General features: G+C 37.7%; 1 protein-coding gene across 2 annotated transcripts in view; it reads left to right on the forward strand.

The window, feature by feature from the left end:
* Positions 1 to 757: 757 nt before the first annotated feature.
* The window catches only part of tacc1 (transforming, acidic coiled-coil containing protein 1), a 71,517-nt gene continuing 47,676 nt past the window's right edge, over positions 758 to 24,598 (forward strand). The window contains exon 1 of one of the 2 annotated variants that reach the window (XM_036594253.1): positions 758 to 930. In XM_036594253.1, the coding sequence (XP_036450146.1) occupies positions 773 to 930 (158 nt within the window). In that variant the 5' untranslated portion in view covers positions 758 to 772. Of the gene's footprint in view, positions 931 to 17,464; positions 17,642 to 24,598 lie in introns of those variants that run through there. The other variant, XM_036594255.1, reaches the window with a different exon arrangement.

Genomic DNA, 24,598 nt, shown 5'->3' on the forward strand with positions numbered 1-24,598 from the left:
TAGAAGGATGTATTTCACTAAAAAAACAAAGAAAACTTACCTATATATTTCCTTTTTTTCTACAGCAAACGGGTTTTGGGCAGCAGAATGCTGGCATTACTGCTATTGAGTGCTGATTGGTTGGCGAGCGGAGCAGCTCATTGGCTGTTCACGCTCACAGATGTCATGCATATACATGAGATGCCATTTTAAACTCCTATAACTCGAGTTTAAAAGCTCTTAAAAATATAACAGCAGTGCTAAAATGTTTTATGCTGTTCTGTGTTCAGGAAATAAATGTATCCTCTCACATTATAAATGTTTAAGCATTTCTAAACTATGATTTTGCTCAAATGCTCCATCTGAACCCATTCACTTTGGACTCGCTCGGGAGCGCCCTCTAGCGTTTGAGAAACCTGGAAAACATTACAGAGTGGTAATTCTCATCTCTACAAGCGCCCTGATGAGGCACAATGCAGGACTAATCAGAACAGAGCTCATTTACATAAATTAGTCTCAAAGGCACAGTAACAAAAACAAACTATTTAGTTCTAAGGGATAAAATGGTCATGTAAATATGAATACTGACTCTGTTTAGTGTTTTTGGTACATAAAGCTCCGCTAACATTACAAGTGGACCTTAAGGGGAAAATATAAGATGTATGTAAAATGTAGGATATGAGCCCTTTAAAGCCCACTGTGTCTTTAAAGCGCATTCCTGGCATAGCCAACACGCCACCGGGAAACTCGAATCATTTCCCATATTACCAAACATCCTTTTCCTTACAGAGGCATGCCTGCCCTCCTACTCTCTCTCTCCCTCTCTCTTACTCATTCTCAGACTCTCCTCATCCACTTTTCCTGTTTTGCTGCTCAGCAAACCGGCCCTTTAACTCCGGAAAACTCAGTAACTTCTGAAACATCTCAGCGAACTCTGGCGAACAAACCGAGGTGAGTCTCTTGCTGTTTACTGAGCTTTTACTGTGTTTTCAGACATGGTTAAACCGCTGTTTCAGCAGCGTCGTGTGTTCTTGTTCGAATTTTCCGTTCCACCTTAAATAGTGCATCAGTTACATTCTGGTGCCTGAGACGCCAGAATGTAACTGCTGCACCATTTAAGGTGGAACGGAAAATTCAAATAAGAACACACGACGCTGCTGAACAGAACGGAAGATTCGAATAAAAAGCCTTATAAACTTCGTTATGATTAAAGACTGTCATACTTTTGGTGATTCCAAGCTGTTTTATGTTATTATTATGTTATTAATGTATAGATTAATGATCACTAATCGGCTTTTAAACATTTACCTTTTTACGGTAAATTTAATTGGTCATTTCAGGCGGTTATGTAAAGTTAGTTAGCTAATATGTTAGTAAGATAAAGTAGATAAAATGTGATCTTAGCTTAATTTTATGTCCCTAAAAGACTATTGTCATATTTTTAATTGCTGATTTCAAACGGTTTATATTCATATTGACCGTTTTGTTTGTAGTTCATGCATTCATTGATATTCGATCTCGGCTAAGTTAACGCTAGCTAGCTAACTAACTAACGTAGCTAGCTAGCTAGGTTAGCTAATTTAAGTTGGATTACCAGTAAGCACGTCTTATCAGTTATCCTCGTGATTTTAACATTTATAGGTGATAAATTCATATTTTTACTCGTTTGTTTTCTGTTTATTAACGTTACACAGACAGATAATGTGTTTATTTTGGCGCTAGCTTCAGTCTGCATTAGCTTTACACTCGGTTTCCATGGAAACCTTTAAAAGTAATGCGAGTAATTCATGTTGCAGAAGTAATATTACTCAAATTAAATGGATAAATGTGGAGACTATAAGGTGACGTGGTGATTATTTTTTTTAAGACATCGTGGCCACGAATTCATGCATTAAGGCCACAAGTTAAGTTTCTAATAATTTGTGGCCCAAGTATGGTAAATTGTCACCTCAGTATAGTCAATTGTGGCCTCAAAATATTATTTTACTGCCTTGATGTATTAAATTGTGGCCTCAATATAGTAATTTGTGGTCTCAAAATAATGATTCATGGCCTCAGTATAGTAATTTGTGGTCTCAATATAGTAATTTATGACATCAAAATATTATTTAGTGGTCTCAGTACAGTAAATTGTGGCCTCAATATAGTAATTTGTGGTCTTATTGTAGTACTTTTTGGCCCCATTATAGTAATTTGTGGTCTCAGTACAGTAAATTGTGGCCTCTGTGTAGTACTTTGTGGCCTCAAAATTTTAATTAGTGGTCTCAATATAGTAATTCATAGCCTCAATATAGTAATTCATTGTCTCAAAATATTCATTTGTGGCCTCGATTTATTTATTTGCAGCCTCAAAATTTTCATTTGTGGACTCAATACAGTAAATTGTGCACTCGAAATATTAAACTGTAGCTTCGAAATAGTAATTTGTGCTGTATTTGGTGTTCTTTTTGTTTGGTATTCCACCTTTTTACCGTCAACTAAACACTCAGATCTCTTGTCTTTGGCCACAGTTTTGTTCTTCAGGCTGAAAGCTCTAAAATACAGCAGGTGGCTTATTTCTGTTGGCTAATTTGTCATATTTAACCTTTTTGAGGGGAAAATTATACTTCACAGACTAAAGCACATCCGTGTGGGTATAAAAAAACACTCTTTGTTTTTATAGTCCTCCTGCGTCTGGGCCAGGATGAGCTTCAGACACAGTGTTTACATTCAGAACCTCTGAGCTGTTCTCAGAGCTTCACCTGAACAGAGCCCTGTTTTTCACAGCTTCACACGACGCATGCTTCATAGCACAAATCTGTCAAATCCCCAACAGACGGGGGTGAGGGGGGTGGGGGCTGAAACATTCCTGTGTTATTATCCTGTAGTGCACAGAATCAGAGAAAGTCTGAGAAGTGTAAAGACCACCATAACTTCGCCACTGACTACAGAGGTGTAGCAGATATCCTAATGTTGGATGGAAGGCTGATGATGTTTACAGGCTAAATATTGCCAAATAAAAGATGTAAAACTTACGAACAGTACACAGCATCACTGTACAGCAGTGGTTCTAAACCAGTCCTCAGGACCGGCCCAACACGCAATGCTTAGTCAGCGTCTCATTCCAGTTTTCTGTTCCAGTTTAAATGCTGCAGCAGGTACAGGTGCTGAAATGTAACTGCTGCACCATTTAAGGTGGAATGGAAAATTCGAGTAAGAAACCAGCTTCAGCTCCGTGCGTTGTCGCTGTTTTGTGTTTAGTTGGTGATTTTAAGCTGTTTATCATCAGTTTAGCTTCAGTTAATATATTGATTAATAAGAAAGAGTTAATGTATTGATTAGTGAGCAAAAATGTGGACCATCTGTTGGTCCTGAGGAGCTGTTTGAGATCCACTACTCTACACATACGGAAATAGATTTAACAATTAGGCCTGTCACACTATAACATAATCACACTTATTTGAGATGATCAGTTATTTAAGCTGACTGCAGTTATTTTCCATAGTCGTTAGATTTCAGTCATATTAAGCTGCAGCAAACAGAATGTGAATTTGAGGCAGATAAGGGTCAATAAAAAAAAAGCAGTAAATGCATTTTCTAATACATCATGGGAATTATGAATATAAAAGTTCTAACAGTTCTAACTTGGTGCTCTAAACTGTTTAGAGCGCAGCAGTGAGTAATGTTTGTTTACTTGTTAGCTGTGTAGCTAATTCTAGTATTTTTAGCGCGTATGCTAGCAGAAAGAGTGTTTTTTTGCTTATATTTTCAGTCTTTTGAGGAAGATGTAGCTTTACACATAATTCTGTGTAAATATAGATGTTTGTGTGATTGCACACTGTATTGATCCGACACTACCTTTTAGGCATTTTAGGCCTGTGTTTTAATAGTTGGAAACAATGAACAGATTCAATTGTTAATCGAAATTTTTTATAATAATTTAACATCAGTTACAGTTTCATGTGAATAGGATATGCGTTAAATGGTATTGGTACGCTATCAGTATCACTATCTCCAAAAGTCTAAACATGTCAGGTGGTGCCACCATTCAACCATGTATGGTTGTTCAGTAATTTATCAAAAAAAGTAATTTAGTAATGTAAAATTCTAAATAAAATAGTTTGATTTTATGTTTCAAAACTTTAAAATAAATCCCATGTTGCAAAATAATGTCAGGTGGTCTGACCTCAGGAGAACCATGAATGTGGAATTGTTATTATAATATATTTTTTTTTAAATGTGAGTATAATGAAGGTCAAATCTTTCTACGGGTGTCTACGTAGATGCCTGTTTAATTTGAAATTAGACTGAAAAGTCAGGCAGCTCAACCAGTCAGTCAGATGGAGAAACCAGACCAGCACAGTTTAATAACTGAAACAAGCAGTTAAAAGATTTGATAACACTCACTGTGTTTAAGAAAGAACATACACAGAGATATAGATGCAAATATATATGCAAATAAAATTAATCGTAATTTTTGAAAACCTTATTTGTCGTTGACCCGTGTGCTATTTTATATATGTGCAGTTGACATGCTCTGTATGTTCACGTGGTTGGAATCACTGACGTGCTGATCATAGAGGCGGGATGTGGGACTCCTCTGTTATTATATTCCTTCTTTTATGGGTTACTTTTTTTTAATGTTTTTTTGTTATGAAAAGTGTGAGTAAGGGCACGTGGGAGTTAGCTAGGCAACTTTGAGCAGCCCAGCCTGAGCTAAAAGAGTGTCCTACAAAGCTGACATCATAGTTTATCTTAATGTGACTGCTTTTCTTAAAATTATACCAAACCTTACACAGTACTGCAAACAGGAACAGAAACCACACATTCATAATGGAAACTTACTGCCTATTTATTCTTCATGCATTCTTTCAAAACAATCTGAAGCACACATTGCAGCTAAATAAGTTTCTGTTTCCATTTGCGTTGCTGTGGTTTGGTATAAAGAGCTGATATCCTCCTTTATTTTTCTTCTATTTTATTTTTTTCTATGAGGTCCACATATAACGTTTGTGTGGGTATGTACCAAAAAACAGTACTTCATTTTTACATGACCATTTTCCCAGCCTCTCTTTATCACTTAGAATAAAAGTTACTGTGTTTGTTTTTGTGACATCACAAAATCAGAAGAGTTAAAAACAGGTTCTTTTTGCAGCTTAGTTTCCACGAATGGACAGTGTGGACTGAAGGGTGTATGTTTTGTAACTTTTACAAACATCAAACTTTATTTTAAAAAGGTGAGGAGAATTGAGTTTTACATGATATGGGCCCTTTAAGAAACAGTCCAATCAAAATAAACTGCGATGTCAGGTTTGTAAGACCTTCATTTAGCATAAGACAGGACTCTGACAAAAGCCGTAAATTGTCACTTGCATGGATGATACACCTCAAATGTGTTTCAAACCCAGGCTGAATTTGTCACTTGCATGGATGACACACCTCAAATGTGTTTCAAACCCAGGCTGAATCCCAAATGGCTCTGTACTCCCTAAATAGTGTGCTGGATATGAAAGTTTAGAGATTCTAGCCTCTACAGCCAAATGGTGCGTCATTTATCAAGTATGGTTGAGTCCCAAATGACTGTAAAAGCAATAAGCGACAAGAAGCTGTCCGTTACTGCGATTTTATCAGGAGCAAGGGAGTTTTACTCCACTTTGCATTGTGCCTAAGAACACCCTTCAAAACAGAAACCTCAGTTGACACTCCTGACCGGGCCATATACTGAAGAACCCGCACACCAGAGGCTTCTGGCTGACCCCTGCCCTCTGTCTCAAAGGCCTTCAGTGTCCACCCACTCTCAGGAGGCTTTTACAGCGTTTTTCCTCTGAAATGCCTCAGAAACACAGCAGCTATTGAGAGCGGGGCGTTTCAGTGACTTAGTGTTCCCTTAAATGCAGATTCCTCTTCAAAGATCTTTCCAAATGCAGAAAATTCAAGAATACAAGCTTGCGTGCCTATTGCATCATATCAGATTCTCTTTTTTCTGTGTTATTTTCATGCTGCTTGGCGCTGAGAGAGGGTGAGGTTGTCTCCACCCATGCCGTGAGAGCATAGAGATGTGGTGATCTAGCAGTTGGAAGGACTAGCAGGAAGGGAAACACTAACAGGTGGTAAGACTAGCAAGCTGGAAAGGAAAGTTAGCAGTGAGAAAAGAGCAACAGAGAGAAAGCTAGCAGTGAGAATGGACTCACAGTTCCTAAGACTATCGATTGGGAAAGATTAGCAGTGGGAAAGGACTTACTGGTGGGAATGGACTAGCAGTTCCTAACACTGTCCGTTGGAAATAGAGTAGTAGTCAATAAGATTATCAGTTGGGAATGGACTAGTAGTGAGAATACACTCACAGTTCCTAAGACTAGCTTTAGGAATGGACTAGCAGTTGGTAAGGCTAATGTGGGAATATATTAGCAGTTGAACAGGCTAGAAGAGGGAATGGACTAGCAGTGGAGAAAGACTAAAAGTTGGTTGGACTGGCAAGAGGGAAGGCTAGTAGTGGGAAAATACTAGCAAGTCATAAGGCTAGCTATGGGAATGGACTTGCAGTTTGAAAAGAGCAACAGTGAAAACACTAATAGCGGGGAGATTTGAGCAGCTGGAAAGGCTAGAAGTGGGAATTGGATAGCTGTAGAACAGGTTAGCAGTTGGTTGGACTGGCATTGGGAATGGGCTTGCAATAGCTAAGACTAGAAGCAGAAATCAGCTACCAGTTGTGAATAAGATGGCAGTGAGTACTTCCTATTTTCTATATCTGAGACTACGCTCTGCACTATGTGCATACAGGGTTCCATGGAACACTCAGTTGAAGAACCATTCCTTACTGGATCATTTGTGTGATCATGTATCTTAGTCTTAGTCTTACATTTGTATGATCTGGTTATTTGATTTAAGAACTCTCCTTTAGGTGCAGTAGAGCTCTGGAAAAGTGACCTGGTAACATTCAAAATTTCCGCAAATTGGGATATGGTGTAGCGTGACATTTTTGTGTCTTCTAAGAATTTGTCTCATCAGTTAATACACTTTAAATTAGCTCACAGGATTTGCATCACTCCCTGCTTTTCGAATAACAAAAATTGTAACAGATGTCAGCTGGGTTGAGTTGGAGATTGTGTTTATATGTTTTGGTTATGTTCAGTTGTGAAAGCTTAATGGCTGTATGTCACATAAATCTTGTCTGGTTATTTATCTGTCAACATTCCTTTGTCTCCAGCTTTACTTTTGCTTCTTGATGGTTCTACTTTGACACTTACTGTACAACAAAGAAAAGTCATGATTGCAGCCTTAACTGTGGCCAAGAAATCAATCAATCCTTGAAAGGCTGGTTAGTAATGGGGAAAGAACTAGCAGTGGTGATGTAGAGATTGTTGGGCCAAGTCTCTCTGTCTGTTTTAGTTTTTGAGTTGGTTGATCCCTGACGTGGAACTGAGTGAAAAGCTGCTAATACAAACAGTTTGTTTCTTCACGATTAAACAGGCATTTACCTGTTTAACACCCCATTTCAGAAAATGTTTGAGGCTAAAAATGTAAAATTTAGTTACTTGTAAATATTTAAGGATTTTTATACTGATAACGAGCTGAACTTTAAATATCAGAGATGTTAATTAAGCTGTAAAAAATCAAATATTCTTTTTTTTTTTTTTTGCATTTTCATTTTCACAGTCAGAGTGAAAATTCTGCCGTCGTGACCGCTCTGTACGCTCTTTCTCAGGTTCTGGTTCCACCATGTGTGTAGTGAAGTGTGTGATGGGCCTGTGTCCCAGAGGAAGAGGTTGAGTAAACAGGGGGATGCTTCCCAGCCTCAGATTGCTCATGCTCCTGTGCTTCTGAATGACCCCAAATCCGCTTCTCCTCACTTTCACTACCCCACACTCTGTATTTCTCTAAAAGGAGCTTCGCTAGAGCACTAACTTAAGAAGGGACGCTTCTTTAAGCTCTTCCTTTTAAAAGTCTGAGGTCATGTTTCTTTCTTTTTCTTTTTTTTTTAAGTAGTTGGCAAAAAAAACCAACACATTTGCACAAAAATCCACTTTCCACAGATATGTTTGGGCAAAACTTCATTGCATAGCTAAGAACAGTAGCAGCCGCCCTGAAGACTTTTATCCATACTTTAGTCCATGTTTATGGATAACAGTGAGTCATACAGTGTCAGAAACCACATAATCAAGACTATTAGAGATACTGAACACCTCCACACAGTTTGAGGTCAGTGTATGATGATTTAGACATACAGTTAGCACCATGCTAATTGGAGGAGTATACGCTTTCATTGCTTGTTAGCTACTTTAGCTTCATAGCTCCAGTGCTAAAACTAAAGAAGAGAAATCCAGACACCAAACACATCTTGGCTTATCGACTACATTTGGGGTCAGAAGGGATTCTTCACCGAACTGTTCCTTTTAAGTAGCTAATTTGGGAAAGCATAGTTCCTTAAAGCCCTTCCTTGTAATCGTCTGAGGTTACGCTTCTTGTCTGTCAGCTTTTTTTAACCGTCAGAGTGGCACTGTGAGTAAAAGCCGGCAGTGTACAGAGTATTTGTGTATTCTTAACTGAATTAGCTTCTGTACTAACCCTTAAGTTTTTCAAATGTGCTATTGGTATACTCTTTTTGTAAGTATGCTTTTGTTTTACTTTTTATGTGTTTATCAGAGATATACTAAACAAAATTATACTCAAGTACACTTGGCTTAAACTGATAAGTGTACAGAAAAGTGTAAGTATATTTGGCCTGTGCTTGTACTTATACTGGTATGTATTTATATAATAGTAAACTTTATAAAGTGCACTGTAACTAAAAACTAAAAAGAGGATTAGAAGTATATAACTAGTACCTATAAATTTTATTAATATTTCACTGAATGGTTGCAGTACAAAATGATAAATTTACTTAGATGTAAATTAGTTGTGTTCATAATTTACTACTCTTACACCTAAAGTATACTTTTTTGAACTAAAAAGTGGGCCAATTTCATCCCAAGAAGTATTGAAATAGTATACTTACAAGTACAGAATTAGTACACTGATATTAGTATACATACTGCATTAAGTATACTTGGGAAACATACTTGGACTTGAATTTATTTAATAAGTGAACTTTAGGTATACTTTTTTGGTAAAGGAATCTTGTGTTGCATCTTAAACGTAATGTAACAGCCATTCTCTTTAGCTACTCATCTTCTTTTAGCTCTTCTCTGCTCTGCTGACCATCCCTACATGACTGCAGTACTGTGCAATTTAGTGTTTTCTCAGCTCTGACAAAGCTGATATAATTTATTGAGTAATTACAGAGTGTTTGAGGAGGAAGAACTCTGGACTGATGCGTCCGAGGACCTCAGGATCTGACACTTTGTTGTACTTCCTCGTCTAACCACTAGATGTCAGCCTGCGCACAGTTCTGAATGTGACCCATGCAGTGTTTACAGGCTTAATAACCTTAATATTAGTTCAATTTAAGTTTAAGATATATCTGCTCTCTTAAAAGAATGGTTCTTCAAGGGTTCTGTAGTAGAGACAATGGTTCTATATTGAACCCTGAACTCTCAAATAACTGTTTGCATGCTTAACAGTTTCTCTGCATAGTAAAATGGTTCTTCAGACTGATGGAGAATGTGTTGTATATGATTCTAAAAGGGTTCTTCTGTTGTTAGGTTGTCAAGCTTGCATACAATAGAAGAAAAATTTTTGGTGCTGTGTAGAACCATGTACAACACATTCTTCATCGGTCTGAAGAACAATTGTACTATGCAGAGAACCTTTTAAGCATGTAAACAGTTCTTTAAGTGTTCATGGTTCTATATAGAGTCACTGTCTTTACTAAAGAATCCTTTAGAATCATCTTTTTTAAGAGTGTGGGATAGTAACCCTAAACTAATTAGGATCATGGGAGAGGGATGATGGTGTGTGTATGTGTGTGTGTGTTTTTGTGTGTGTGTGTGTGCGTGCAGCACTCTAACGGAGACTGCAAGAAAAACGCAGTCCTGGATGTTTTTTTTAACTTCAGAGTGTTTGGTGTGAAATGGTTGATTGTAGAGACTCAGGTTTCTGTACAGTGCTGGTGATGGATTGTGTCTCTTCACTATTAATGTGTTTTAAAATTACATTTAAGGCTGTGAGTGAATGAGTGAGTGAGTGAGCAGGTTAGAAATGTGGCACCACTGTGAGAGGACAACTCACTCTCTCTTTCGTTCTCTTCTCTTTCTCACTCCATTGTTATTTATCTTTCTTTTCTCATTTCTTTCTTTGTCTTTCTTTCTGTCTTGCTTTGCTCTCATTTTTCTCATTCCCCTTTCTTTCTGTCTTTCTCTCTTTTTTCTCACTGCCCCTTTTTTCTTTATTTTTCTGTTTTTTTCTTTCTTTCTTTCTTTCTATTGCTCTCTAATTTTTCACTACTTTCTTTTTTCTTTCTTTCTTTCTTTCTTTCTTTCTTTTTCTTTCTTTCTTTCTTTCTTTCTTTCTTTCTTTCCATCCCTCTCAGTTTCTGTCTTTTTCACATCCCTGTGATTGATGTATTGATTGATGTATTGACGGCTCTTATTCAGCGCTCAGGTTTTCCTGACTCAGCTGAGTGTGTGAGATTACAGTAATAGTTTGTCCTGAGTGATGTAACACTTTTTCTAGTAAGTAAACAAGCAGAATGTTATACTGCTGCCTAACGAAGCCTTTCATTTACAACCCCGTTTCTAAAAAAAAGTTGGGACACTGTGCAAAATGTAAATACAAACAGAATACAATGAAATTTTGTTTTTTGAAAAAACTTCCCATTTTCACGGTGGCGCAGTGGGTAGCGCTGTCGCCTCACAGCAAGAATGGCCTGGGTTCGATTCCCGGCCGGGCGACCGGGGTCATTTCTGTGTGGAGTTTGCATGTTCTCCCCGTGTCTGCGTGGGTTTCCTCTGGGTACTCCGATTTCCTCCCACAGCCCAAAAACATGCAGTCAGGCTAAATGCTAACATGCTAAATTGCCCCTAGGTGTGAGTGTGTGTGTGACTGTGTATGTCTGTCTGTCTGCCCTGCGATGGACTGGCGACCTGTCCAGGGTGTATCCTGGCTTCCGCCCAATGACAGCTGGGATAGGCTCGAGCACCCCACCGCGACCCAAAAGGATAAGCGGTGTAGATGTATGTATGTATGTGCCCATTTTGAAATAGATGCCAGCAACACATTCCAAAAAAAGTTGGGACGGGGGCATGTTTACTGCTGTGCTGCATCACCTCTTATTTTAACAACACTCTGTAAGCGTTTGGGAACTGAGGAGACCGATTGCTGTAGTTTTGAAACCTAAATGTTTCTCGTTATTGCTTGATACAGGAGTACAGTTGCTCAACAGTTCGGGGTCTCCTTTGTCATATTTTTCATTTCATAATGTGCCAAATGTTTTCAGTGGGTCACAGGTCTAGACTGCAGGCAGGTCAGTTTAGCACCCGGACTCTTCTACTGTGGAGCCATGCTGTTGTAATATGTGCAAAATGTGGTTTGACATTGTCTTGCTGAAATAAGCAAGGCCTTCCCTGAAAAAGACGTTATCTGGATGGCAACATATGTTGCCAAAACCTGTATATATGGTTCAGCGTTAATGGAGCCCTCACAGGTGTGCAAGTCACCCTTGCCATGATCACTAATGCCCCTCAGACCATCACAGATGCAGGCTTTTTTAAACTCTTTAGCCTGGAGGACACAGCGTCCATGATTTCCAAAAAAGAATTTCAAATTTTGATTCGTCAGATCACAGGACACTTTTCCACTTCGCCTCAGTAATCTTAAATGAACCTGAGATTTCTCCGGATTCTCTGACTCTTTTAATGATATTATGTACTACAGGTCATAAAATCCCTAAGTTCTTTTTTACGTTGAGAAACATTATTCTTAAATTGTTGCACTATTTGCCTGTGCAGTCTTGCACATAGTGCTTCTGGAACACTCAGCCTCTCTGGAATGCTCTTTTTATACCCAATTATGTTACTGACTTTTTTTAAGCATTATACAACTTTACCAGTCTTTTGTTGCCCCTGTCGCAACTTTTTTTAAATGTGTTGCTGGCATCAAATTCAAAATGGGCATGTATTTTTAAAACCAATTAAAAATTTTGCATAGCATCCCAACCTTTTTAGAAACAGTTGTACATTAATGTATACTCCCTTATTAAAATCAGCAACTTTATTTCCACTTTTTTATCAAGAAAAATAGTCTGAAACGGACTCTGTCCTGGTTTGTTGGATAAAGCTCATGCTTCTTTACCCTGCAGTGAGTGGCTTCAGCTGGTCACTGATAGACCCTGAGCTCTTCCACACTTTAAACTGCCACCAGATACTCAACTAGACCATCAGTGGAGCTACCAGCACACTGTAGAGGACAGTAACCCTTAATTTAGTCTGTACGAGTCAATATGCCACTGACACCAATGTTAACCATGTTTGTTACAAAAGATGTTTTTTCAAGGGTTCTTTGGTAAAAGCAATGGTTATGTTTAGAACCATGAGATCTATATAGACCCATTTCATGCTTAAATGGTTCTTTGCATGGTAAATTGGTCCTTCATGTATATGGTTCTATATAGCACCAAAAGGGGTTCTCCTACTGTGACAAGCTTGACATGGTAACAGTATCAGAACCCCCAGGAAAATTCAAACAAAAAGCTGGCATGGCAAATGAGAAGCTGACTTCAGCCTCATAAAAACTCAAACACTGAGAGACATGTTACAAGAAGCTATTCTACTTTTGTTTCCTGCCAGAGATGAGAGAAAAGTGGCTTTAGCTGAGCTAAAGCTTAAAGCAGAGCAAAGTAAGTCAAAGTGTTTTCGTTAATATTATATTTTTTAGTTTAAAGTAGTACATTAACACATACTGAGACATATTTGCAGTCACAATGGTAAAATGGACATAAAATGTTGTGGCTCCCAACATTTGCATTTGGAATGCTGCATCTGGAATAGGTAGAAAACTGACTATGTTTAGATAACACTATTGTTTTCTTTTCCAGGCCCGTAAAGGTTAGTAGAACCAGTTTTTTGAGTCATGAAGTCATGGGGGTTATTTATGTTTTTCTGACAAGGCGCAAGACTTTGCATGTCTCAAATGATCTGTGGTTATCTGCATGTTTTTGCATGCTGGCCTGCTCTGATCTGATAAAGTGCAGTGGACCTTTCTGCCCCACCTCAGTCTACCCTGCACTCATCCAGTTAAAAACTTACCTGCTGGCCTTTTTATAGCACTCTGTATAGCAATCTTCATTCATCTTTATGGTACTTTTTATAGTAGTCTTTACCGAGACCTGGAACAAATGTTCAATAACGTTCAATAATTAAAATCTCTTTTATTTAAGGGCCCATGTCCTATTCTTCATGACTTTGTAACCCCTGATATCCATTTATAAAGTTTTGCCCACCAAAAACAGTAATAATTCATTTTTAAAGACCATTTCCATGCTCTCTTCATTGCTAACAATTAAACAGGCTGTATTTGTTACTGTGCCTTTAAGACTGATATATGGAAATGAGCTCTGTTCTGATTAACTATGTGTGTGAGTGGGCAGAGCTGAAGTAATGTAGGCCTAATAGGTGGATATGTGCAAATATGTGAAACATTACAAAATCAGTGAATTCAAAATGGGCTGTTTTTGCAGTTTAGTTTCTATATATAGACTGAGTAAATAGTACTTTCTGGAAACTTGTTTACATTTTATTTTTATGTTTTATATGCATTTTGTATCTCTTATTTCGAAATGGTGAGGAATATTCAGTTTAACATGATTTGGGCAATTTAAACAGAACAAAGGTTTTCATTTGTAATTACCTTAAAATGCATTTTACAGATTAAAAGCCATAAATATTAAACTATCCTCAATACAGCATTCAGAATATTGAAAATTTAAATGAATATCAATCCCATAACCAAGAATCATATATAATCTTATAGAATATGTGTACTGTTACATCCCTGCTATATGACATAACATATTAAAGGGGAATTAAAGTTTGTTGTGAAATTATTCAGATTTCTTTACAGTGGTGGTGATAGAAACCAGGGGTCGCCATGACTACAACACAAATATTGACATTTTATTTACTATCCCAAACCACCAGTGAACCTACACATGTCTTCTGAGTTTTATATGGAATGTTCTTGATGGTAAAACAGTCTGAAATAATAAGTTTTCTTTGGGGACTATTTTGCCTCATAACACCCTGCATGTATCCCTCCACCATGAATGGATTTTAAGTTCTCAAACCTATCGTAAACCAGTGTCTCAGACATCAGGCAGTGTATTCGTAACATTTCATGTAGTAACTTTCTGTGAGGGAGCTTTTAGAGGTGAATGTCTTGGTCCTATCACCACCACTGTGAACAATTCTGTCTCTGTAAGTTTCTCTATAACAGAGCGTCTCACACTAAACCACTCTGGATGACTTTGTTCACATCCTAATGATTGATTTATGCAGGAATTTTGAAAATGAGTGGATTTCCTCTTCAAAAACCTGAAATCAGTAGTTAAAATCAACTCTGAACACATAAGCTCTTGTATAAAGTTCTCTGTTTAGGTTTTGTTTGACAGTGAGCTGCTACAGTTTGGACTATTGTGTGTGTGTGTGTGTAAGTGTGTTTTCTGGTTGAGGACCAACTAAAAAGAGCTGATGAGATTTGACCCACATTACACGCAGCACACTGAGCCTTAATTAGACGTTCTCAGGAGATCCCTGTTCTCCAGAGATCTGCCTCAGTTCCACACTCCATCAGATCCTCATCCTGAGAGGAGGGGCAGCAAAGAGGTTTGACCTTTGACCCCAGTCACATGTTGGTGTGTTTTCATGCAGAGCTGAAGCTGATTGTTTCAGATTATCGATTATTTTTAATCAACTTAAAACAAACAGTTGTTGTGGATTAAAGCAGCTTAGAAAGAACCACACACACACACACACACACCTCCAAAAAAACACACACAGAGTGGAATATTTCTCATCAGGCTGTGAACTTTTGTGCGTGCCTGTATATATGTGTGTATGTAAGTGCATGTATGTGCTCGTTTTTCCATCTTTGTGAGGGCTACATGTCTTAAGCTGTCACGTCGTATCAATGTGTCACGTCCTGTCATTGTGAGGACGTTTGTTGTTATCACCACAATTTAAACTATAGGAGCAGAAAACCTGCCTTTTGGGTCCCGTGGTTGAGGTTAGGGTTAGAATTAGGTGTAAGTGTAGTATTGTTTGGCTACAGTAATACAACAATCAATAGAAATCAATGGAAGTCCGCACTAGCAATGTAAGTCAAACGTATATGTGTATTTTGGGCAGGGCAGGGGGGAAAGGGTTAGTATCAGGTTAGTCCAGTTTAGTTTGTATAGTGCAGTTTACAGTTGATATCATCACAAAGCAGCTTCACAGACATATTACGTCTGACCAATGGAGTGTTTGTATAGTTGTATGCAAAAGTTTACACACCCCGTTTGAATTCCATGTTTTGTTGATTTTCTAAGTGTAAATATGTTCATCCTCTACAGAGACACACCTAAATATGACATTTTCCTTCAGTATATTACATAGAAAAAAAAAATATATATATAAAATGATCCACAGTCTATTGTGCATTCATATGTTCAGAAGTGTGTCTCTGTAGAGGATGTGTTACTTATTTACACTCAGAAAATCAACAAAACATGGAATTTGACCAGAGGTGTTTATACTTTTCTATCATCTATACAGTCAGTGTATATTTCAACTCCATGATTGTAGTCTCTCGTTTGACTTGCTGTACTTACTGATGTTGCTGTATCAGTGCTGTTATTTCATACTACTCAACGTTCTTCATATATAAATTCAGTGTAGCAGTAGCCGGAAATAACTTTGTACTCGGTTAACCGCTTGGGTTTGGTTTTGCTCATTTGTGCGAGTATGTCATGTTACGTGACATTGCCAGGGATGCATTGTTAAGGACGTGACTGAGATGGCAAGCATAGCGCAGCTGTATCAATAATGATCCTAGTTATTCTAGCTAATGTTAGCTAGGCCCAGAAATACTGAAAATATATTTCTCTGACAAAATTAACATGTTTGCATGTTATCCATTGAGGAGAAGAGACAACAACTCCATACTAGCATCCAATTAGCTGTGTTAGCTCATTTGCTCATCTGAAGGGGCAACTTCCGTCACTTAACCAATACAATAACCTTCTATTTCTTTCAGTTTTTTTTTTAATAATAAACAACCCTCTGCCTGCTTTATGTTTGGCTTTTTATTTTTGTATTTATTATCTGTTGTAGTTTTCCTGCAGGTAACCGAACATTAATTATTAGGGATACTCAGAAATTAAAATTAATCAAAATGCGTATTGCTGCTTCGGTTTTATCAAGACGGTCATCAAGGGAAGATGTCATATAAAAGCTGTGTTTAAACGAGAAGACTACAGTCATAGCAACTGTGCACTGCAGCTGGGCTTCAGCCTGGAAATACGGATTGGTCAAAAGGGCAAAGTAGGAAAATGTGTTAATGACCACTAGTTTCAGCACCACAGTTTTTTTTTAATTAATACATAGTGCAGTAGTATTGAGTGGTCTCTAATACTTATTTAAGTTGAAAATAGTCACGAAAGCCCATGATTGATTGATTGACTGTTTTTTTGTTGAAAGGACAAAATGGCTCTTCTTAACGTCGGGCTTGCCGACCCCTGAGTGAGACCGATCAGAAGCAATAGAACAATTCACATGCTGTGACATCACAACAACGACTAACTGGTAGTCTGGTGCACCGTGTTCAGCGTTCAAACCTCAACGCTATCTAACAAAACCTCGCATTTCCTTTTTTGTTGTTAATATAATAACATCTTTTTTGTGGCATTTAAAAATACCTGTTATTATTCACATTGTGTGTAAATTTCATGATGAGTGCTTAAAAAAAATGGACCAGATCTTTGGGAAAAAGCCACAGACTTACATTAAGTAAAATACACTCTTAGCAAAACGGTTCTTTGTAGTCCCAAAAAGGGGTCTTTGGTTTGTAACAATAGTGGAACCCTTTTTGGTGCTGTATAGAACCATCTGCAGCAAATTCTCCATCAATCTGAAGAACCTTTCACCATGCAAACTCTTTAATCATGCAAAGGGTTCTTTGAGTGTTCATGGTTCTATATAGAACCATTTTCTTTACTAAAGAACTCTTGAAAGAAACGTTTTTTAGGAGTGTATGTTTTTTCTTTCTCCTGTAAAGTTATTATTTTGGGGATACAAGGTTTTGTTCTGACAGCAGTGAAATGCTGGTCTTTATGGCCTAAAAAACCAGGCCTGAATCTTTAATATATAATTGCAGTTTAAATCGCAGTCACAGTGTTGGTAAAAAAAAAAGGCAATTAGATATTTTCCCTGAAAAATTCAGCCCTGGTTTGAGGAATGCATTGACTGTAGTGTGTGTGAGAGAGCTGAAATAGGTGGGATTAGCTGACGTGTGTGTGTGTGTGAGAGAGAGAAGTAGGTGGAGTCAGTGGAGGTGTGTGTGTGAACTTGGCTGAGTTCCAGCTGCTGAGCGTTTCTCTGCTGTGTCACTGCTGCTCCTCTGGACTCCAGCAGCAGATCAGCATGAGCTCAGCCTGAACACCAACACTAAGACTAACACTGACGTGCCTCAGCGCTAAGATGGGGGGCTCTTTATCCCAAAACAAGAAAAGCGCCGGGGTCGTGACCTCTCTGAAGCAGAAGAGCAGCAGCCTGTGAGTTCCAGTCCATTTAACTAGTAACTTATTCATGTCTGAATAGCTTTACATAGTGATTATCAACACAGTCGTGTCTTCAGCAGGTGAACACGTTTACCTGTTGAGTGCTATTTATGACACCACAGTACACTGCAGGCATATTTAACTGCTCTGACTGTTAATAGCATTATCATTATTATTAATTTTATTAAAAAAAACCTTCACACCTCATTGAATGCTTGCTTTAATATTGATTGGTGGTGCATAAACCCTTAAGATCTCAGGCTTATTACACACTCAGGCTTACCACTCAGTTACTACAGTGACGTTTTGTGCAAACTGTCTGAGCTATTCTTACGTTACAGAAGTGTGTAATAAAGCTTTTGGCCTGCTCGTGGGCCCTGACCATTTAAGGGGTTAAAGGAACAGTTTGGTGCCAAATCAAATTGAAGCATTTTTCACTGTATTGTTACTGTAAGACATGTTTCACGTTCTTCATTTTAGGCTAACAAGCAATGTAACGTACACCTTTTAGCGCTTGGCTGCCTGCATGTCTGTCAAACTCTGAAGACCGGCTTGTAATAGATTTGCATGTTTATGCACTTTTGTACAGATAGTCTGCAGTTTTGATGACGCATGTGGTCGTATTAAGGTCTAATGCTAATGATCAGCGCACTGATAGTAATACACGCACAGTCATTGCTGCTGGGGGTCGACAGCTGGTCTACACACGTAAAAAAGATGGTTCTTCAGGGGTTCTTTAGTAAAGTAAATGGTTCTATATAGAACCACGAACACTCAAATAACCCTTCGCATGCTTTAAGGGTTCTCTGCATGGTGAAATGGTTCTTCAGATTGATGGAGAATGTGTTGTAGATGGTTCTATAGAGCACCAAAAAGGGTTCTGCTATTGTTACAATGTCAGGCTTGTTATAATGGAAGAACCCTTTATGGTGCTATATAGAACGCTTTTCAAAAAGGTTCTATATAGGCCCCATCTACAGCAGATTGTCCATCAATTTGAAGAACTGTTTCACCATGCAAAAAAATTAATGATGCAAAGGATTCTTTGAGTGTTCATGGTTCTATATAAAAGCATTTCATTTACTAAAGAACCCTTGAAGAACCATTTTTTTAAGTGTGTATTTCTTTCCCTGGCCCCACTGTACACTGTCTGTTCTCTACTGTTCTGTTCTCAGTGCTCGTATACATATTTGTATATTTTGGGCTAAATGATTTTGAGGAAAATATTAAGGCCAAAAATAGTTTGTTTTTCTCTGTAATATTGTCAGTGCGATTTAAGTCGTGATTATTTTCTATTAATTAATTCCAGGCCTGTTTTTTTTTGGCCACTCTTTCTGGCTTGAGGCTCGCACACTGCGCCAGACTGCCAGTTAGTGGAGGCTGTGATGTCACAGCACATGCTCTTTTGATTGGTCAAACTCATTTGCAGGCAAGCTCAGTGTTATACAGTGTTATAAGGGTTAGATTTCCACACTTAAAACAACACTGTGGATGATGTAAATTAAAACAGCAGCCCGTTCAAAAGGTTAGATATAAAAAATGTCAATGTATTGTCGTGTGCAAAAGTTTTAACTCCCCTTTTTGACATGTTTTTACATTTTAATTGTCTATTAAAATGTGCAGAAGTGTGTCTCTGTAGAGGATGTGTAATTTATTTACCCTCAGAACATCAACAAAATATGGAAATTTGATTTTGCATGTGGCTGCATGTTGTATAGAAGAGTTTTTTGTCTGGTGTTTTGTATGGTTTGCCCGTTGTTATTGAATGTATTGTGTTTGTGCAGGTCTTCTGTGGTGCTGCGTGTCCTGGAGTAACTATGTTCTGTTCCTCACTTAACACATCTGTGATAAAGTTGACTTTCACTTTGACTCTTATGTAATTTCTGACACAGTTAAAGACGCTGTTATCTAAAAAAACAATACAAAATAGTGTATATAATGAAATGGTGTGAGAAACCGCAGCAAGTCTTTTCTGTTGCTGGCATGTCTTGACATTTAGAGCAAAAGAAAAACTGTAAATCAGATTTTTATGCCAAACTCTCACTTTTAGACAATTTTACAGATGAACGTATGTTATTCTGATGCAGTCACATGCCTTGAGCATGTTTTATTGTCTGTGTAACCGAACACTCCTTTACAAACAGCTCCCCACCTATAAAGGACAATAAGACGAGTCCTACTGCAGTATAATGCTTTAGCACACATGGATATTTCAGTGTGGCCTTATTTGCACAGCGTTCAGTTCAGATCCTGTTAGATGAACTGGACTGTGTGGCCTCTTTCTATGAATTAAAGCTTTCATATGATCGTATTGAACTTGTTTGTTGTGGTTTTGCCGATAGGCAGATTAATTTGAGCTGTAGTCAGTCATGAGTTTTCCAGCAAGCCTGTAATTACTGTACTGTGTGTGTTTCCTTCTGAATGCTCTGCTGAGGCTTTTACTCAGTGCACTGCAGTGCCACCTGCTGGTCAGTCCGGGTATTGCTGAGTGTTTAATCAGAAACGTGAGGTGAAGTAATGTTTATTTGCATACACAAACATGCACTCCCTCCTCATTTCTGAGTCTGTGAAGCTCCACAGGGAGCTGTGCTACTAAAAATACACAACTACTTTTACTGTGTGAAGTTCATGTGGCCATAGAACGATTTCATTCTGTTGGTTTATATGGCTGATAATCTAATTTCACTGTAACAAATTGAATTTGGTGCAGGATTTGATGTGTGTCGTTTCTAGTTAAGGCTCCATTAGGCCACGAAGGGCAGCTACAAAAGAATTTGGATTGTGGATTTATAGAAATTTGAGGTTGGTTCTCTTTCATTCCTTATTAAAAGGTTTGGGGTCAGATTCACAAACACTTTCTGAAGAAAAAAACTTGCAAACGTTCTTAAGACAAACACTAAGAAGTTCACAAGAATGTTCTTAAATGCAATTCTCAAAAGATTTAAGAAGTTCTTAGATATTCTCTGAAGATAATCATAAATAGTTCCTTAAGATTTTCTTAATTGTTTTCCTAGATATGCTACATTGCATTTTACATTTTACCATAAATGACACGAAATGCATTTTAAATGTATTAACTGTTATTTCTGTTATTTAGTTTAATCCACTCAGAGGAGCTTATAGGAAAAACATCAAACCAAGCATTTAAAAAAATGAGCAAACAAGATAAGCAAGATCTAGATTTTTCTCCGTAAAAGAAAATAAGAGAATTCTTAAATTTTTTGAAGAATAACTTTTTTTTCTTTTTATTTTTTTTGCTTAAGATTTTCTTTCTTAATACACTTTTGTGAATCCGGCACCTGAACTGTTGGAGAGATCATCACTGAGGTAGTCAGTGTCAGGAAACTCCCTGAGTGCATGAAGAAGCAGTCTTGGATCATCACATGGGTATTACAGGGCGTGTGCCAGGGGCAGTTGTGAGAAAATGTCATTTTTGGCTCATGGTGGGAACTTTACTTGCAGAACAGCAGAAAAATGAAGTAATTTGTCAATGTGTATCAGCTGATGATGATCCTGACGCTGTCCACATCTTTCCTGTACATCTGCTTTATTTTCTCCTCCAATCACTGCTTAGCAGCCATCCCACTATCTGCCTCTACCACTGTGAATCTGAAGCTCCAGATATTCAACAGATGAGCCTGGGGCATCTTTATAAGTGAGACCGGACTAGGGCTGAACAATTTGAGGAAAATATCTAATTGTGATTTTTCTGATATCACCACTGCGATTTAAACTGTGATGTCTATACATTTAAATTCTTGCCTGTTTTTTTTGCCAAGAAGACCAGAATGTCCCTTTTTGACTTTAGGCTTGATCCTTGAATGTAGTGTAGCAGACTGCCGGAAAGTTGTAGTTGTGATGTCACAACACATAGAGGTTTGGTTGGGTCTGATTGGTTCAACTCAGGAGTCGCAACCCAAATGTTAAGAAGGGCCATTTTGTGCTTGTAACAAAAATCAAACCACCTTGGGAGCTACAACATTTTGTGTCCATTTTTCCATCTTCGCTGTGAATTTGTCTCAGTATGTGCTGATGTGCTAGTATAGGCTAAAAATATAATATAAACACAAACTCAGAGCAAGAAGCTTTTCCTCAAAAGTAGATAGTTTCTTGTAAAATTTCTCCTAAAGTTTGATTTTTTACAAGGCTGAAGGCAGCTTAACATTTACCAGCTTCTTACTTCAATTTTCCCATTCCACCTTAAATGGTGCCTGAGGCAACAGAATGTAACTGCTGCAAAATTTAAGGTGGAATGAGACAATTAGAACAAGAAGGTGGTGAATGAGAAACTGACTTCAACTTCGTAACTTTTTAGTGTTTGACAGTTTGTCACTGCAGATTAAATGTATCAGAAAACCAACTGGAGTGATTATAAATTCAAATAAGCCCGTTCATCTCCAAATTATCGATGTTCGTCTTAAATCTTTCTCTTTGCCTTTTCGTTAGCTGCTAGCTAGGTGAAATTATTGCCTGCGTTGCTATGGTGACCAGCAGTCTGCGCGCTGATCTTCAGGGTTAAAGGGTGAATTAGCAGGTATACACTAACTCCAGTGTTTAAGCCTATTTATTGTTAAAACTGTGTTAAAATGATCAGCAGAGCTTTATTTTACAGCTTTTTATTTTACCTACGAATCTAATTCTGCTGGAACAGGGCAGTAAAAGAGCGGCATGCAGCTCCAGAGCCACAGGTTGCCGACCCCTGATCTAACTTATCTACAGGTAGTTCACAAGCTCTGTGTTGTTAGGTTCAATTTCCCCACTTAAGACGTGTTTGATAGTGCAGGCTATAATTCAAAAAACTGCAGCTCTTGCAGTTTCAAAATTGCACTCAAATTGCGATTTCAATATAAAAATGATTAATCTTTCAGTCCTACAAATACGACAGAGCAGAGGATGCTCATTTCCAAAGCCAAATATAAAATGTCAGCCGCCTAAATAAAAGAAAAAAGTTTGTTTTGCTTTTGTTTGTTTTAAGTTTGCTGCTTTTTCCATCTTTACGTACATTTTAGCTGTCCGATTTTAACTTATGTTGTCTTCATCGGGCTAAATGTTGTGCTTGTGAAGAGTGAATACTGGACGCATGCTTTATAAGGAAGTGCTGCATTTGGTTGTTGGGTTTGTGTTACGCTGGGTACTGGTTAATGTGTGTAATCTTGCCATTGTTTTGTCTCTGTCGAAAAAAAATGCACTTACAGCAGTGATGTGTGCTCAGTACGGTGATTATGCAGCCGTTGTGGTGCTGCATAGGCCAACTTTGTAATGCAAAACATGTTTTGAGGCGTGTGAACATAAAGTGTAAATTCTGTGAATTATTGCTTTGGCTGACAATAAGCCTGAAGCCATGGAATCGTATGGCATGGTAACCACGTTACTGGTGAAAAATATATTTCTTTACTTTCGCTTTTAACTAGGTTTTTATTCTTTCTCTTGTTTTTACTGGAATGTTACTTCTATGTTCTTGTTAGTTGTATTTTTATTGTTTTCTTTGTTTATTCTTTTGTACATTTTAATTTTAATTATTATTAAAATATCCCCTTTTCTGGTATTGCTTTTATGTTTTTTATATGTTTATTTTTTTTATCTTTTTTCTCTTCTTCCTCTGTTTTTACTTTGTACTGTGAAGCACTTTGAGCTGCCTTTGTAATGTATGAAAGGTGCTATGTAAGTAAATATTATTATTAGTAGTAGTAGTAGTAGTAGTAGCAGTAGAAGTAGTAGCAGTATTAGTATTAGTACTATAATAAATGGATGATTATCAGAGGAGAGCTTCATCAGTGTAGATTTTGTTATGCAGTACTAAGATCATCTGTAATTCAACAGCGGCTCCCAAAAAATTACCGTCTGGTTTATGCCACCACTGCGGTCAATGGCAAGAGTTGGGAAAGTAGTTTGTCTGTTGCGGCTCCATTTAAAAATGATGGAATATCCAGTTTGCCGGTGTCTGACTACCGCTTACATGTGAACACAGCATAAACTGCTGTAGGTGGAAGCAGATATATGTAAATGTGATTGTTTTTTGTGACATCACGATTCAAAATGAACTGCTTTTGCAGGTGTGTGTTCATTTATGGACTGTATGGACTGAGCAGTGAGTGGTTCTGAAACTTTAACAATGTTTATATATTGCGTCAAACTTTTAAAAGTGAGAAGAGTGCCTTTTTCTGTGATCTGGGCCCTTTACAGCTGTTGTTCTCAGTTGCACGGCTGCTGGAGTTGCTGCTGTTTGCTTTTGTAGGGCAGAATATTCCTTAAAGAAATATTTATGGAGTCCCAAGGGAGTCTCTGCAGAAACGGAGTGGATATTCAGTCCCTGTTTCAGTCATGATGGTTAATCAATGACCACCAGATGGCACCATGAGCACGTGCTGATGAAACGGTGATGGGGAGATTCAGGTCAGCATGTCTACAGTGTGGACATTGTGGGTCAACATCAACCTTTCCACACTCACTGGAGTCACATTTCATTATATTTTATAAACTTTTATGTTAGATAACTGTTTACATTATTTGTAAGCTTAGAAAAGCATTTCATTTATTTAAAATTTATATTTATTGTGTTTTTTTTCCAGGTAGGACAAGTTTATAAAGAAGATAAAATGGACATAAGATGAGCCAATAACTCAAAGTCTGCCAATAAATAATCTTTTTTTTTACAGCATTTACATAAAAATGCAAGCTATTTTGCATTGTATGAACATTTCATAATAAATGGACCAACAGAAATGGCCCAACATTACTTGGAAAAGTCTTGTTACATTAGTGTACATTAAGGCCAAGAACATTTTATCTCCTTCTATAAAGTTACTGTTTCTGATAAAGTTTTTTTTTTATTATTTCTTTTAAGCCAGTGATGTCAGACCTACATAGTATATGAACACATAGGCCTACATATCCACCTCTATGGGGTCTCACATACAAAGGCACATCTTAGTTTTAAAGGGCCCATATCAA

Source organism: Colossoma macropomum, unplaced genomic scaffold, assembly GCF_904425465.1.
Source record: "Colossoma macropomum unplaced genomic scaffold, Colossoma_macropomum, whole genome shotgun sequence".
NCBI classification, from domain to species: domain Eukaryota; kingdom Metazoa; phylum Chordata; class Actinopteri; order Characiformes; family Serrasalmidae; genus Colossoma; species Colossoma macropomum.